The sequence below is a fragment of the Pseudonaja textilis genome, chromosome 8 (genome assembly GCF_049901715.1).
Source record: "Pseudonaja textilis isolate UNSWEBS1 chromosome 8, rPseTex1.2, whole genome shotgun sequence".
NCBI lineage: Eukaryota > Metazoa > Chordata > Lepidosauria > Squamata > Elapidae > Pseudonaja > Pseudonaja textilis.
In genome coordinates, this window is record NC_141997.1 from 23,900,729 (window position 1) to 23,918,394 (window position 17,666).

General features: G+C 37.3%; 1 protein-coding gene across 1 annotated transcript in view; it reads left to right on the forward strand.

Moving 5' to 3' along the window:
• Positions 1–7,803: 7,803 nt before the first annotated feature.
• Positions 7,804–17,666, forward strand: part of SH3RF3 (SH3 domain containing ring finger 3) — a 208,058-nt gene continuing 198,195 nt past the window's right edge. Inside the window, exon 1 of the mRNA XM_026707376.2 lies at positions 7,804–10,352. Coding sequence (XP_026563161.1) covers positions 9,663–10,352 — 690 coding nt within the window. The 5' untranslated portion in view covers positions 7,804–9,662. The remainder of the gene's footprint in view (positions 10,353–17,666) is intronic.

Genomic DNA, 17,666 nt, shown 5'->3' on the forward strand with positions numbered 1-17,666 from the left:
TTTATTCAACAATTAATCTTAAATATACTGTTGTTACCATAGCATTTGCCATTGTTTCTTTATCTATTTCACATATCTAATTATGGCAAAAGTCTTAGGAAGATTAGTTTGATGTTGAGTAATAATATTTTATTACATATATTAACTTATGATCCACTGGAGGTCTGTGCTATATGTGTAACTTCTTGCTAAATGATCATAACAGTGATAATTTTTTTCTGTAACGGTATCATTTCACCAGTTTGATATGCACATTATATAGTCCTCATTGATTTAAAAGCAGACACCAGGCTTGAGTTAGTACATTTATGCTTAAGTAATCTCTTCACACGACTCTTAGCAAAAAAACACTTAAAAAATGCCTTGAAAACCATAAATGTGAAATGACTAATAAAATAATTATTTTTAAATATTATCATGGATATTTTCAATTGTTTCTATTTATATGTTTTATGAGTAGCCAAAAGTAATTTTTATTTCCGTGAGATAGTAACTTGTTTAATGAATGAATAAATAATAAATGTCACAGGTTAAAATAAAGTAGAGCAATGATGACAATTGGAGATCGAGGAATTTGCTTACGCTGCTCAAGATCAATTCATTTTCTGTTCTCGATGAATTAGTATCATATCATATTTTGTGATACCTGTTTAGATTCTGCAAAAAAATGTTCATGTCAATATAGGCAAAAAAGGTGTTATGAAAAACTGAGGGGATATTATACTGCAATTCCAGAATCAAATGATGTTTCAGGCTAAGTTGTTATCCTAGCAAACTATTGGAAAACACAGTAGGGATTATGTCTGATCCAATAGGGTTTATTTTTACATAATATATACTGGGCACTACAAGACATATTTCTGAATAAACTTCTATAGTGTTATAGAAATTGTTTTCTGACCTTGTCATCTATTTACTTCAGAGATTTGAAACTCAACAGGACTATGTCAAATGTGATGATGGCACATGGTGCTAGTTGTAAAAGACTATTTCCTTGCCTACCTCAATAGTTCTATCACATAGTTTTTATCATTGTTAAAAAAAACAATTTCTTTGATCTTAACATGGCCATAACTTTTTAATAATTGTTTATTTCATTTAAATCTAGCTGTAATCAAAAATTATTCTCTTTAAAAGCACAGTATGAACATCAGGAACATCCAACAACTTAAAATTTAATTTGGATGTGAAATAGATATTGTGACATACTTATATTAGCATCTAATTATAAATCATAGGCTTAAGTAAGCAATTGGTTCGAAACATATGTAAATATAGATGAGACAGGGTTCTTGAGGCTATTTTAAGCAGAATTATTTCTGCTATGGGATGTTTGGCTTTTATTTCTTTCTGAAATGTAACATTCTATGCTCTCCAGTTGCTTTTAAGTGCTACATAAATTTTAATTGGGCATTAATCATTCTGTATATTAGCATTTTCTTCCAAATGCTTCTTATTGCTTTTTGATATAGAAAAATAATATGGATCCTGTACATTATATTGAACAAGAAATAAAAGATGAAGACTGAGTTTCTTTAAATTTTATCAATATAGATTACCCGTTTTGTTAAATATGGCTTATATTTAGCTTAGCAAACATTCCTATGAGTGATTATTTATTTTATCCTTTAATTGCCAACATTACTTTTGGGAGCGCAGATTACTTCCTTGGGATCAGATATAAAAAAGAAAAATGTGCAAGGTCAGTCTATAGACTTAGTTAATATATGGGGGAAAAATAGCTTACTTTAAAAAGCCCAGCTCACAGCTTTTAATTTTTTGCCATTAAATTAATCTATAATATTTCTTAAAGTAACAGTTAATGCCTGTAAAATAGCTTGAATATTTGGACAGATGTAAAAATGGCATTCTGTATGCATGAATGTTTCTTTTCAATATTACTCATATTTCTTTAATAGTTTACACATTATTATTTAAGAGATCTCCAACCTTGGCAACTTTAAGACTGGCAGACTTCAACTCCCAGAATTCCCCAGCCAGCAAAGCCAGAAAAGCTGGCTGGGGAATTCAGGGAGTTGAAGTCCACCAGGCTTAAAGTCCACCAGGCTTAAAGTTGCCAAATTAACATATATTAAGTTTGACATCAGATGCTTTTTAGATGAGACAAAGAAACTATCCTATTCTGAATAAAAATGTTTGGTAAGCATTTTTAAAACATAGCCTGTTGATCTGTTGTGTCTTTGGTTCATATCCACCTTGATTTATGGGAGGTGAATGTATAAAAGAATAATAGCCTATCACTGACAAGGTCAGCTGCATAGGAAAAAGTGAAGACCTCTATCTTTATCTTTACTATTATTCACTCTTTACAAATGCAATACTTCAGGTCTACAAGCAATTTGCAATTCATTTTTTACTTTTTTATCAGTGGATTGAAACATACTGATTTACAATAGTATTGCCAGTGAGTGGTGGGTGAAAAAAATAAGCTTAGGTATATACAACTGAGGTTGCGACAACTTTCATCATTACTAAAGGAAAACGAGTTATCTCATAGATATCTAGAGATGAGCATCCCAGGTCTGTGGCCTTAATCAAGTGATCTTCAGAATTTAACCCAGTGCATGATGGGAGCACAAGATTAAGAAAAGGTTCTCACATGACCCAAGGGCTGCCTTCAATCTTACCTCTCTTGGCCTCCTATTCCAATGCTTATTAGATTCAACATAATTAAAAACCAACCAAACCTAAACAATCTGTTATTTCAGATAATTTGTAACCATGTTTTTGAAATAATATCCTTTTCAGCTTTGTTATTCAGATATTGGAGGATCCTTTCACAGTTGTAAAAGGAAAAAATTAACTGAAACTACATTCTGTAAGATTTTCTCTGGCCTAAAAAGCTGGTCTGTAACTTAGTTTAAAGGAAAATATATTGTTGGAGAGCACACACTTGTTATAAGTTATGGTCATGCAATCTTGTTTGCATGATTGCAAAAATGGGATGGAGAGTTGGCATCTGACTTGTGGATTAGTAGCTTCCTTTTGGCGCTCCTATTTTGGGAATGTTTTTTTGTGTAACAAAAGGTTTTAGGGCCTGCTAGGTCACCCGGGAAAAAACCACCTGATTTTTGAAACTTATTATAGACTACAGATTATGAAAAGTTAACTAATAAAGAATAATCACAGCAATATTTACTATTACATCTTACTATATGGTTTCAATAATCTATTTTTGTGACTGATATAAAAATAATTGGAAAAGGTTTCAGTTCTGGAGTTTATACTGCAAAGTTCTAAATATCATTTGGTTTACTTCATTTGAGCTTTGTGTTCAGTTGGAACCTCGCATTGGGTATGTTTTGGTTGATGTTTTTGTACTGAGCAAGCAGATCTCTATCTTGTTTTGTTTTGCATTGCATTTTTATTGCTTATTATATTGTGAGCTTTCCAAAGTCAAATGGAATCAGGCAGAGCCTAAACTCAAAAAAATAAAATAAATAGTTACAATCTTTTAATGCTCTCTGTAAAATGCAGATGGTGGATATTACTGTTATCATAAAAGCCTATCTTAAAAGTGATTTAAAAGATATGAGCAGAATAATTTTATAGTTCAGTTGGCGCGCAATATTTAAAACACATATTTTGACAATGTCTTACGCTTAAAAAGTTTTGGGAGAAATTTTTGAATTATATAAATATATTTGGGCAGTTAAAGGTAACAATTTTAGATAATAATATTCTTTTGAATTGTGTACAGATAGTCCTTGACTTATGACCACAATTGAGCTCAAAAAGTATGTTGCTAAGTTAGACATTCGTTAAATGAGTTTTGCCCCATTTTGTGACTTTTCTTGACATAGCTGCTAAATGAATCGTTGCAGTTATTAAGTTAGTAACCCGAATCTGGCTTACCCATTGACTTTGTTGTCAAAAGGGCCCAAAACATGAAACATGACCCCATAACACTGCGATTGTCATAAATATGAACCAGTTGCCAAGCATCTGAATTTTGATCATGTGGCCATGGGGATGTTACAGTGGTCATAAGGGTGAAAAATGGTAATAAATCACTTTTTTCAGTGTCGTTGTAACTTTGAATGGTCATTAAATGAATTGCTGTAAGTTAAGGACTAACTGTACTTGAAAGTTGACGCCTGGACAACATAAACGGATTCTGTGTGCCATTGCCATGACCAAAAGAGTTAGACTGCAACATTGGAAAGACAAATCTATGGCCCCATTTACTCAATGGGAGACCAAAATGCATTTGCCACCTATGAGAGGATTTGCCTTTAGACACAGACTCTTTACCAAATATAATGAAATGGGACTCATTTATGTAAAATACAATAGCTTAAAATGATAGTTATATGAATGCTTTAGAAATACTGTACATATTAACATGAATAATAATTGCATTAGATAACTATATATAGCTTAGCTATTCACAGCCAAAATTATATATTATACCTTTTTTTCCCCCCTTTTGTTAGATTTCTTCACTTTAAAAAAAACACTTCCTACATTTTTCTTTTTCTTTGACAAAGCATGTATTTTTATCTTGTGGAGGTTTTTTCCCTTTCTCTGACATTATCTAAAAAGCAGGCAAAAGAATAAGTTAAAAAAATATGTGTCACCTAAATTTTCATTTACGTAGCTACAGTTTGGTAGGAACAGAGATAGGATAATGCAAATATTAATTGTACCATTTGCACAACTGTACTAGACTTATGACAGCAATTGAACCCCAATGTTTCTATTGCTATGTGGGCAGTTGTTAATTCAGTTGAGCCTCATTTTATAACTTTTTTGCCATAATTGTTAAGCAAATCACTACAGTTGCTTGTCAGATGATTGGGAAGGTTACAAATGGTGATCACAAGACAATGCAACTGCCATAAATACATGACCCTTCACATCCTGGACCTACACTGTTTCAACTCCTACCCTCAAAATGACACTAGAGGGCATTGCACACCAGAACAACTAGACATAAGGACAGTTTTCTCCGAATGCCATCACTCTGCTAAACAAATAATTTTCTCAACACTGTCCAACTGTTTACAAAGTCTGCACTACTATTACTGTTAATCTTCTCATCACTCCTAATTACCCATCCCCTCCCACTTGTGACTATATGACTGTAACTTTGTCACTTGTATCCTTATGATTTATATTGACTGTTTCCTAGTATGATTTGATTACTGATTTATACTTACCGTTTCCTAGTATGATTTGATTGCTTATTATGGCTATTATTAGGTGTTATACCTTATGATTCTTGACTCTTGACGAATGTATCTTTTCGTTTATGTCTACTGAGAGTATTTGCACCAAGACCAATTCCTTGCGTGTCCAACCATACTTGGCCAATAAAGAAGTCTATGCTATTCTATTCTACCTGCCAAGTATCTGAATTTTTATCATGTGACCATGGGAATACTGCAATGGTTTTAAGTGTGAAAACAGGCATAAGTCACTTTTTTCAGTGTCATTGTAACTTTGAATGGTCAATAAATGAATGGTTGTACATCGAGGACTACCTGTATTAAAATTAATTAATACATATCAGTCCCTCCTATTAATCATGTCACCATTGAAAATTCTGAATTCAGCTGTTCTTCAGCAATGTCTCAGCACCAACAAGTGGGGTTAGTATTTCCAAATCATTAGGAGCAAATGGGCTCTACAACTTCATTTCATTCTAGAAACAGCTCCAAATGGCAAAACCCCTTACCGCTCCATGCAACCATTTCATCCTAGATTATTTTTAATTTTTAAATAATTTCGTGGTTGACCCAACAATGGCTAATTAAATCAATAAAGTATGTTCACTTTCCTTTCTCGTCCCCCTTTTCAAGCATCTATAAGTTGCAAAGTAAGAACTTTGCTACTAAGTTTTACAAAGGTGGGCTATAAATTCTTTATTACAAAACATCCAAGGGCATCCATAGAAAAAAATGAAATGAAAAACTGTTCATTCTTGTTTTAATTGTTGTAGCATCCGAGGATTGGATGGTTTAAGCATCAAAAGAGATACTGTAATGTGGGAAGGATGTGGGGAAGCATCACGTGTGGATATATTTAGGGATGCAAAGGAAAGGCATGGCGACTAGCAGTGAGAGAACAAACCCTAAAAGGAAAATGCAGGAACTGCTTTCCTTGTACGTTTTTATTTCCTGCGTAAGCAGGAAGGGCAAGTAACATGGCAAGGTCTGATAGGCCTTGCAGAAGCTCAGCGCTGTTGTCGACCCGTTCAGTCTGGACTGGAATTACAGTCTGGAATTACAGAGACAGCTGAGAGCAGCCTAGGCAGCAATAAAGAGTTTCTGTTTGTCTGCAAATTGTGTATGATGGTGCCCCAGGGCATTACAGCAAGCTCACAGGGGCACAATGGGAAATTTTAAATTCTCATGGGAAGCTCAACAAGGCTGAACATCTTCAGAGCCTGCATGAACTACTAGCTCAAGGTGATTGACAATCTGGATGCTGTGAAAAAATTTCTGAGACACTAAGGGTGCCACGATTTGAAAAAGTTTCAGAACTTCTACCCTTAAATAGTACAGTGGCTTCTCTGTATCAGTGTCATGACTTGCATTATCACAGGAGATATGACAGCAATCCGATTTGTCTCTAGCGAGTTTAACACCAAAGTAAAACTGCAGAATTATTCCTTAGGAGTACAATTCAGTAATCTTGTCACTTGAACAAAGCTTTTCAAGTTTGTGTCTTTGGAGGAAATGAAGTACAAATATAAATTAAATAAATAAATCCAAAAATAGAAAAATCTGCAACATTTTTACTGCATTTCTTTCTCTTTTCCAGAGAGGAGTAAAAATGTTTTTAGTCCTGAGACTAAAAGCTCTACTAGAATAGCAACCAAGTCCTTGATGCTTATTTCATATTCCCTCGTTACATTGGTATTATTTAGAGTATGTTCCATTAGCCAGTTTGTTCTTTTTTTGCAAGGACACTGCTGAATATTGCCCAGAAACAAAAGATCTTCTGATTTTTTTTAAAAAAAGGACCAGCCTAACACACACGGTCCTTCCGTGTACTGAAATATATAATTTTTTAAAACATTTGCAAAGTAGAGGTTTTTATTCCTTCAGCTCCATAACTATTTTTTAATCACAGAGGCAACAATGTCTTCATGCAATTACAACAGCATTGTAGGTCAAGGATTGGCCTTACCTATATTAGATATATGACAAGCAGACAATAGGACTCTGGGCACCATAATTACATAGAGAGATCGTGAATGGATAATTGATTAAAAGTGTAGCTCATTGGAAGACTAGAAATGTGTCTGAAACCACAAAACCATTTCAAGCAGAGGATGGAATGGCAGAAAGAAGTGATTTTCACTAAAACAAGATATGGTTTTGAAATATATCCCTAATATTGTTTCTAAAGATTTTTCACCACTATGTATTCTAAATGGTCTGTGATTAATACATATATGCCTACATTTCTCTCTTGTAACATCTTCATATTTTTTCAACAATGTTAGCAGAATAAAAATGGCATTGGGTCAGACCAGTTTTCTTCAAACCTCCTCCTACAATACAATCTGCAAAGTGCGACACAGGCCCATAAATATTTGAGCCAGGGTCATGTTAGCAGCCTCAAAGTAAATGCGAATATTTTAATGTACTGACATGTCATTTCCAATTTTTCTTGTCAAATGTGTTAAATTAAATTACATTTAAAAGTGAACTAAATAGCAACATTTAAAATCAATGTAAATTATTTCGTTACAAAATTTATTATTCCATTGAGTTATCCTGAAAATATTTCAGAATTTTTTAAAAAAACACCTACAAAAATGTCAGATTTTTATTTATTTATTTATTCATTCATTCATCATATTTCTTTCTTTCCCATCTCTCTCAAAAATGTTTTGCCATCATTTTTATTTGCCTGGCCAGACAAATCCTCATATTTCCTTCTGCTTAACTCTAAATCTGAACAAGACTTAAAGCCCTTCAGATCAAAGTCCACTTCTATGGTTATTTAATCATTTCTTTAATTCGACGGGTCATTTGATTATTAATACGGTTCAATAGAAATTCTTCCTAACTGCAGGTCATCCACAAGGTCTGTTAACAGATTCTATCTGCTCCTCCATATGACACCAACGCACCAACGTGTTATAATGTACTAGTTACTAAATAGGTATAAATCAGTATTAATTAATACCATTGCATTTTTTTTCCAGTATCAGGTTGCTAAGTATGGAGGGAGGGATGTATGGAGATGGAACCTAACGTTTTCCTTCTCGCTGCAAAGTTTACCAAAATACCACTAGAGGGAAGCCAATTGCAAGGAATAATCTCTGACTCGTCCGGAATGGGCAAAGTTCTCCAAACTTCCCATCTCCTCCGATTGCTCCTGGGATACGTATTTCCGTTCCTCTGACGCTTGGCCGAAACGGACCTCCAGTCTGCAAAAACATCCCTTTCCCCCCCCTCCCCCCATGGATCCTATGACGAAGAGAACATTCTGCGGTGTCGTAGCACCATAAGACAGCACGAAGTTGGCGTCTTATTGCGAATGATACCCACGTAACTTTCTTTCGCCTCTGGCGGGATCTGATTTCCAGAGTCCAAAAGGAGGGGGGGGGAGGGAGAAAGTGATGGACCTATTTTGAAGAGAAAGGAGGAAGAAAAATAATAAGAAGAAGAATAATAACGGATCTTGCGCCTCCTAGGTGGAAGGCGTTTGAATCCCTCCGTGGACCAAACGAAGGACTCTTAGTTGCATCGTGCCATTCAGTCCCCCCTTCGACTAGCAGCGAGCAGCATCCCTGGAGGAGGAGAAGAGGACCGACCCCGAAGGAGTCGAGGGCGGGGACTGAGAGCTTGTCCTGGGGCTTAGGGAGCCCGGGAAGGACAGAAAGAAGCCAAACCTACCAACAACAGAACTTGCCAGGGATTTAGGATCGGTCTGAGCTCATCAGGATCCGCGCAACCAACGAGGAACTGATCGGTCACGACACTCCCAAGCCCACCCTCACCCCTCTCCGTATCTTCGGCACCCTCGTCGGGAGGAATATTTGGGAGATGGAAGCTGCTCCAGCCCTGGCTGTACACAACCGAGAGCGGCTCTGGAAGAGCGAGGGAGCCGCGGCTCAGTAGGACCGGCGGGGGAAGGTAGCCCGCCGAGCCCCCGAAGAAGGGAACCGCCGCTCCCTCTCCAGCGCCCGCCACCCGGCCTTTGGCTCTGGCGCTGCCCTTCGCTTCCGAGACTGAGGCGCCAAGGAAGCGCGGCGCTTTGAAGAGCCCCGCTGTGCTCGCTGACAGCCAGGCGAGCCCGAAGCGAAGAGAGCAGGTGCCGCTGACCTTCTGGGGGCGGGCGGGCAGGCAGCGTCCCCCTCGCTCTGCCCGGGCTTCCGTTGGCCGGCGGAGGCTGCCGTGAGGCGAAGGGGCGGCTCACAGCTCTCCCTCTGGGGCACGGCGGACGGCTACGAGGGGAGCGCGCGGAGCGGCTGGCAGCCCCCGCCCACCCCAGGGAGCCATTGCCCGCCTGCCGGTGAGGAAAGCGGGCAGGGGAAGAGAGAGTCGCGCTCCCAATCCCCGCCCTCCGCTCGGCGGCTGGCGCTGACAGGCCCTGGGCGGGCTGGGCTCGGCGGCCCCTGCTCCGGCTGCCATGTGCTGGGGCTGCCGCCTCTCCCGCGGCCTCCCTCGCTGGTCTAAATGCTCCTAGGGGCGTCCTGGCTGTGCTCCTCCAAGGCTGCCGCCGCAGAGAAGCGAGCGGCGGAGGAAAGGCGGAGGCGGCGGGCGGCTTCGGCGGCAGGCGGCGGCGGCAGCGGGGGCAACGGTGAGGGACCGCCGGCCGCCGCCGGAGGGGCCATGGACGAGTCGTCGTTGCTGGACTTGTTGGAGTGCTCCGTGTGCCTGGAGCGCCTGGACACGACGGCCAAGGTGCTCCCGTGCCAGCACACCTTCTGCCGCCGCTGCCTGGAGAGCATTGTCAGCTCCCGCCACGAGCTGCGCTGCCCCGAGTGCCGCATCCTGGTGGGCTGCGGCGTCGACGAGCTGCCCGCCAACATCCTGCTCGTCCGCCTGCTGGACGGCATTCGGCAGAGACCCCGCGCGGGCGCTGGAAGCGGCTGTTGCGGGGGCGGCAACTGCGGCCCCGGCAGCCCCAAGTCCCCGAGCAACGCTGGCCTTTCGGGCGGCGACAGCGGGGACAACCCTACCGCCGCTGGAGCAGGAGGAGGAGGAGGAGGAGGAAACAGCGCGGTCCCCCCTGTTAACCCTGGTTGTCAACCCGCCGCGGTGGCCACCACGTCCAGCGGCTCCCCGAGTGTGGCCGCTGCAGCGGCTTCAGCCGCCGCCAGTCTGCGGGAACTCGCCGCTGCCAGCCGGAGCGCCTTGCTTAAGGTAAGTTGGAAGCCAAGCCACCCTTTCTTTCTTTCTTTCTTTCTTTCTTTCTTTCTTTCTTTCTTTCTTTCTTTCCTTCCTTCCTTCCTTCCTTCCTTCTCTCTCTCTTTCTTCCTTCCTTCCCTTCTCCTTTCTTTCCGTGACCGCCTCTTTTCCGACGTTGTTTGTGTCAACCTTTTCAACTCTGCACCATAGAAACACCTTTCTGCACTTCGCATCCAGGAGAATGTGTTACTGGGTTGGCTCCAGCAACTTCGCTGACGCTCTGAGTTAAACTTTGATGATCAGATATAGCAGGGTATGTGGCAATCCTAAGGGTAGCAGATGTCCTGCAAAGACAGCTGTCCATTAAAAGCATGTTGTGAGAACAGTGTTTTTATTTACTTTTAGAAATTCCTCACCAGGAGGCAAAAGTGGAGCCAGATGCAACTAGGAGGTTGGAAATCCTCTTTCTTTCCATGACTTTCTCTCCCATTTGAGAGCTTCCACTCAGCTCTGTGAATGACCTATAATTTTCCTTGAAAACAGCTCTAGTAGGTTCAAATTATGATTATTCAGAATAGCAGGACTAATAAGAGGTACATCTGCCAAAAATCCTTTTCTCTGAATTGAAGCATAGAGGATTCAGTTTAGCCACAATGGCAATATAGTGATGGTTCTTTTATTTGTCTCAAACAGTATTTAGCCATGGATACTTGCCTGTGTGACATGTAAGCCTCTTTCTGCTTGTCTAAATGCATATTGACCCTCAACTATTGGTGATGTAGTAGAATGTATATTAATTGTATACTTAGTTTAATTCTTATTGTTTCTGACTGCCCTTTCTCCTACTCATGCTTTATCTAAGGAGAATTCTGTTCTATGCAATTGTCCTTAGAAAATCTCCTTTCTTGTTATGCTGTTTGAAGCTATTCTTCATGTTTCTGTTATAGTACCATGGATGAACAGATCCTGAAGTAGCAGTACCTTTTTAAAGGATTTTCCATAAGGACACATATCATTTCTTGTTTCTAACACAAGCACTTCAAAGAGCAAGCTTTGTTTAAAAATCATTAATAAGGGTTTGGTCTGGGCAACATTTCTTTCTTTGAAGGAGTAGTGGCTAAATGCATTCATTTCTCTTATATAAAAAATCATAATGCTTTAAATAATAGTCAGTGTGTTGAATAATATACAGTACTGGACTTTGTGGTTGAATAGCCACATGATACAGAAGCTGTAGTAAAATATATGCTACATAAATACAAGTTCCTGATACCTCTAATCCCAGTTGTAAGAAATAGCAAGTGATTGCAAAAACATTTCTCTTCTTCAGATTCCAGAGAGCATCTACCAGTCAGAATAGATAATATTGTGCTGAATATAAAAAAACACTCTAGTGAAAAGTAGCTTGCGCATATTCTCGTGAAGCAACAGCATTATTTAATCATCACATTCTAAAGCTAGTTTTTCCATGCACCAGGTGGACTACCTTCACATCTCATTATGTGAGGCTCTGGAACATGACCATAATCAAGAGATATTGCTAGACCTATAGCAGAAATTAGCATTATGAGTGGTTTCTTGTACATATTGGTGACAAAAGTTGGTTGCTCCCTTATTCTGGGCAATAAGTTCATGAATGAGTTCATGAATGTAAATGTTTCATTGAAATTATTTGTTTAGCCTTTTAAGTGATTCACAGAATTACTTTCTAAATCAACACAGCATTTTCAATCCTTAAAAGATTCCTCACAGCAAAAGAACTTTGAAGTACTGCTAAATATATAACTATACAAGGAGATAAAATTCTTAGAATTGTTACTAATAGTTATTTCACACATTCTTCTCAAAACTTGAGCACCTTGTATGTATTAAGCAATATAGAATATAAAGTAGGCGTTATCAAAGAACAGACATTTTACCAAATTATAATATTTATTTGGTGGGATATATCCTCAAATAACTTTTTACTTTATAATTTTCTGGAAATAAATACTAATTGGTCATTGAAAAGTAGTATTCATCCTAACCTTCACATACTTCCAAAGGAAGAATTATGAATGGTAGTAGTAGCATGTTTATGGTTACTAAATGCAAGATTATTATCATGCTGAATGGCATTTTTATTAAAGAAAATTAAGAAGCGATTTTTTTATTTGATGACAGCCATCCTTTGTGCATTGGCAGGAAATTAAGTTCATAGTGGTTTGTAAAACGCAGCTTATCAGCTTCTTCTTTGAATTCCTATCAACCCAAATTGTCTTTAAGAGGACGCAGAATACATTAACTTACTACAGCATAGTCTTAGACTGTATTGGACTAAGTAATGAGGGATATTGGGATGTGGAATTCCCTACCAAGGGAAGTAGGATGTCAGCCATTAGAAGATTTTTTTTGTCTCAGATCCAATATACATTTGTTATGGATGTTTAAATTAGCAATGAATCTCAGAATGGCAAATTATACCAGATGATCTGATGTCATTGTGCCTATAGCTCTGTATATCTATTAAGAAATATGCAGTTCTCTCAAAGCAAACTTACTGAATTAAGTAATTAAAATTTCCCTAGGGGAAATTTATCAGTCATCCATGTTACGACCATAAAGTTCAGGTAGGCTAACTAGCTTAGCCACTGTAGGTTACTCCACTTAAAAATGTCTGTCTAGTGTATTATAGCTGCCAGTGACCAAAAAGGTTTTGTTACTATTCTTCTTGTTTTTATTGACATTGTTAAGAAAATCTTGTTTCTCACTTCTGATATATATTGATAAATATATCTGCCTGAACCTTCACTTTCCTTTACTTGGTTGTTTAGGTTGCCATTGCTGATACTTTGTATTTAAGTAAAATCCCAAATCCTATTATGTTTTATAACTAAATACTTTGCATCTACAAATGAGATGAATTCCTCAGCCTATGGTAGAAAGTACTTACTTTTACCTGACTACTTATTCAGTAGTCAACATTTTTTAAAGCCTTATGAAGTCCAATACATTTAGCATTCATTTGACATCATATGTTAAAGGGAACAGCAACAACCTCTGGATTTTTATTTACATTTTAATGCTTGATTTTGATAAGGGAATCATTGGAAAAACAGGATGTGTTTAGAAATATATGCAGTATTCATTAAGCTTGTGTTATTCAGGAATATTGTTCTGTGTAGTTGTCATTTTTGTTTGTTTAATAAGACTCTGACTTCTGTTTAGGTGAATAAGCACATATTGTGGGGGGGTGGGGGGGTTCCCAGTGGAGAAGGGGAAATAAATTGAATGGAAGAAAAATTATAATAATACTATGATATGGGATGTAAAATATTTCTACACTCAAACATATTTATTTACTCTATATAGTGTCAAACTCCGAAAAGGTTCTCAGCAGACTACAATATAACTAATACAATTATAAGATCAATACATAACCTAAAATCCATAGAACTGGCCACCCACTACAGCGTCCATTAATGAATGACAACTTTTTGGTATAAATTATAGATTAAACTCTGTGAAACAACTTTGTGAAATTGGTTTGTACATGCTTGTTATTGTTGCTGTGATTAAAATATGGGGGGAAAAATTAAAACTATTTTATTTTTCTCTCCACTGTGAGGCTAAGCTTGTACAAATATTGACCCATTCAACTGAATACAATTCGCAGATACATACTGAGATCAGCCATCAGCTTCATAAACTTTCATTTTTTTATTCAACAGCCCTAGTTTGTGATGAATAAAACTTGAGTTATAAAGGCAGCTATTAAAAGGATATGACAACAACTCTTCATTATTTGGGGGCTACCAGATCCAGGCAAGACATAAACTGCACAATTGCTAAAATGACAGAAAAGAGTTTTCTGTATTTTTTTGGCACTATCTAGTGATCACCTGGATTTATGTAGCCTAAAACTAGCAGCCCCAAACTATTCATTCCAACATGCTTATATCTAGGGGGGAAAAGCTAAATGCATGTTCTTAAAGATTTTTAATATTTAAAGATACTAGTCTTCTGTGATTGTGAGAGATACTGAAATAGTGTCCAAAAAATAATAGCGTATTTGCAATCCACAGGATATCCTTTTAATTTTTAAACTTTTATCTAAAATGCAGACTTAATTCCAAAATTTCAAACTTCCCACCTGGCTGTATTAGACAAATATAACTCACAAATAGCTCAGGTCTACAAATTAAATGAATGAAAGAAGTTCAATTAAATCTTGTGATGCTTATTCCCAGAGCTTGCAGGTAGAATACCTTAAGTCTATATGGGGATTAAATCTTTTGTTTCAGAAAATAATAATATAGGGTTTTTACAATAATGTCTTATTCTCATATGGGTTAGAAATCATTTTTATTTTTGTTTAAATGGATCTATGACAGATAAAACTTAATGATTAAATAAGATTCCTTTTAAAGATAGTTCACTATCTTTAAAGGTAACAGATAATGATTAAAAAGAATATCCCAGCATGTAAATGTTGATGTTTCTTTGTAGAGGATTCAGTGTCCAGGGTTCAATAGTTATGAAAAAGTTTACAGTAAGATATTTACCCCTTAGATTATGATTTAGTTCTATCATTTTTTACTCTTTTTTAATAATAAGTTTATTAAGCTACAATAATTTAATTTAATTACATTTATAATGATAAATGCTAATACAAACTAAAAAATAATTAGAAAATAGAAAATAGAAAGTGTAGAAACAAAAAGTATAATAGATAAATTTTAAAAAAATAATCACTTCCCCCTTCAAATATAATAAATTTTAGTAACATTACTACAACATTTCCTCATGGAAAGGATTTTTATAACTAATTTCAAAATCTTATTTCAAATCCATCTGGTCCCTTAATCCTTCTATAACTTTCCAAAATCAACACTCTAATCATCCTTTTGTTGTTTATATTTAAAAAAAGAATTTTTATAAGTCCCTAAATACATACTTAAAACTTCTTTCACTAAGAATTGAAGGAACCCCATTCAGTGAATGCCACAAAAATTGCTACCATGGGGGTTCTTAATATTTGGAAAGCAATTAAAAAGTAATTATAGAAGTGATTAAGAAATGAGGTTCAGTCAAACTTTGTTTCCACATAGACTACATGAGTTTAGTTGGAATCCCTCAACTCCCAACTGCTCAATTTGCAAGTCCACTGCAAATACTTTGGTTCCTACAGTCTACTATCAAGAAGCAGCCGTCTGGAGATCTCCTATGGGTGATCTCCCAAACTCTCCTTTCTCCTGAGAGATTCCGCTTACTTGGATCCAACAGCTGGTTACCAATCTCCAATTGCCTTCTTTTGGCTTTCCAGGGCATGAAATAATGTCTCTTGTTCCAATCCTATAAATAAATAATACTGCTTTCCTCTAAAAAGTATTACTGGCCTAGAAACCAAAAGTAATTCCTCTAATACAGGAGTGTCAAACACATGTCATCATGGCGGCATCACATGACGAATCGTGACTTTTCCCTCCTTCGCTAAACTGGGTATGGGCATGACCAGTGCATGATGCATCTGGCCTGCAGCTGTGAGTTAACAGCCCTGCTCTAATACCTCCAACTGCTATAGAACTTCAGAAGCACAGTACATTCTGGATCAAATTGACCAAATGTAAGATACTTGAATAAACTACCAAGAAGCATTCCAGAATCAATAAATTCATTTGTTATTATTTTACTATATTCTCATCTATATTTGACAGAAAATATCACTTCCACATATTTTGCAAAGGTGGTTTGAAGAGATATATTGAATATAAGTTAGAACTATTCTACATTCCTGACTGTATTGTATCTAGCTCATTGTTTCTCAATCGCAGAAACTTTAAGATGTGTGGACTCCGTACTCCCAGAATTCCCTAGCCAACATGGAGTTGGGAGTCCACACATCTTAAAGTTGCTGAGATTAAGAAATACTGAGCTAACTGGAGTCAGCTCTGCCATCATTGGCCCTAATGTGATATCATACTAGGTCTCAACAATGCATGTTAAGCTAGGAACAAATGTGACATGAAAAATTATCTATTTTTAATTCTGCAAAATTGGCTGACATTTGCTTGCCAAAGATATATTTCATTTCATCGAGGTCCATTTATTTCAGTTTTATTGCATTGCTGGTTAGATAGAACTCATTAATGAACAATATATAAACATTATGGGATAAACATAGTATTCTATTTGCTGTTTATAGCTAAGAAAAGAATGCTAAGTATGAATATCAAGATGGAGATGAAGTGGCATAACAAACCATTTAAAGTAGGTTTCTGGATTAGGACTACAACCAAATGATACCATGCTATGAATGATTTAGTAATTTATGATTGTATCCGAGGAATGCAATTTTGTACAAACCTATTGTGTTGTGGATTTCCCATAAGATTTACAAGAGATTATTTACATTTATTTTCCTATTATGACTACTTTTGCCAGATTCAGGTTCTTATCATTTAATTGGGAAGAATAAGGAAAAAGGATCTGCCAAGTCAAGATAACATATGTCCTCTACACTACATTTTGAGAAGCCAAATATTTGTTTTATTCAGAGCCATTGTGAGCATAGTTTTTCTCTTTTCTAGTTTAAGAAGAATGAATTTATTTAAAAGGTGAAAGCCTATAAACAATATTTATCAACATTTCCCCAGAACTCAAAAGCTGTTTGTAACCAGCTCACCATGGACTCATCATCACATTTTCTAATTGTGGCATAAACATACCTTCATTACTATTTTTTATTTCATGACCTCATGGCTTATCTTAACCTCAGACCACAGTTCGGGCAGCTTAGTCGTCTTGGTTGTTCCATTTTTAAAGTAATATTTTCTGTTTTCTAACACAATTTTTGCTTTACGAGTAATGCAGGTGCTAACACAGGCAAGGATAAGATCTGTCTTCTTCCTTTTATGCTGTTATCCAATGCTTTCATTAAAATGACTAAAGCATCAACTTCTGGACAGTTGCTTTCTTTTACATTGCTCTGATCCTGTTAACAACATTATATGTCTAGGTAGTGAGTAATTTATACCCAAACTCTCCAGTTTTCCTCAACAGCTTGGTTATAACATTATTTTAACAATACGCCTCATAAAATGATGAAATAATTTAGGAGGCCCCAGATTATTTTCAATGAGGCCACCAGAAGGCTACCCATGACACAATGATGGCAGGTGTTACCCCAGTTGTACTACTCCAAGGTAGGCGCTTATGATGGCTATAACTCATGTTCTTTTGGATTCAATCCTTATTATCTTCCAGCAATGCACTTCACTTGTCCCATTTCTCTCAACTTCTCTGTAAATCACAAGGAATTTCAAAATCCACCAAAGAAGAGAGGTTGTA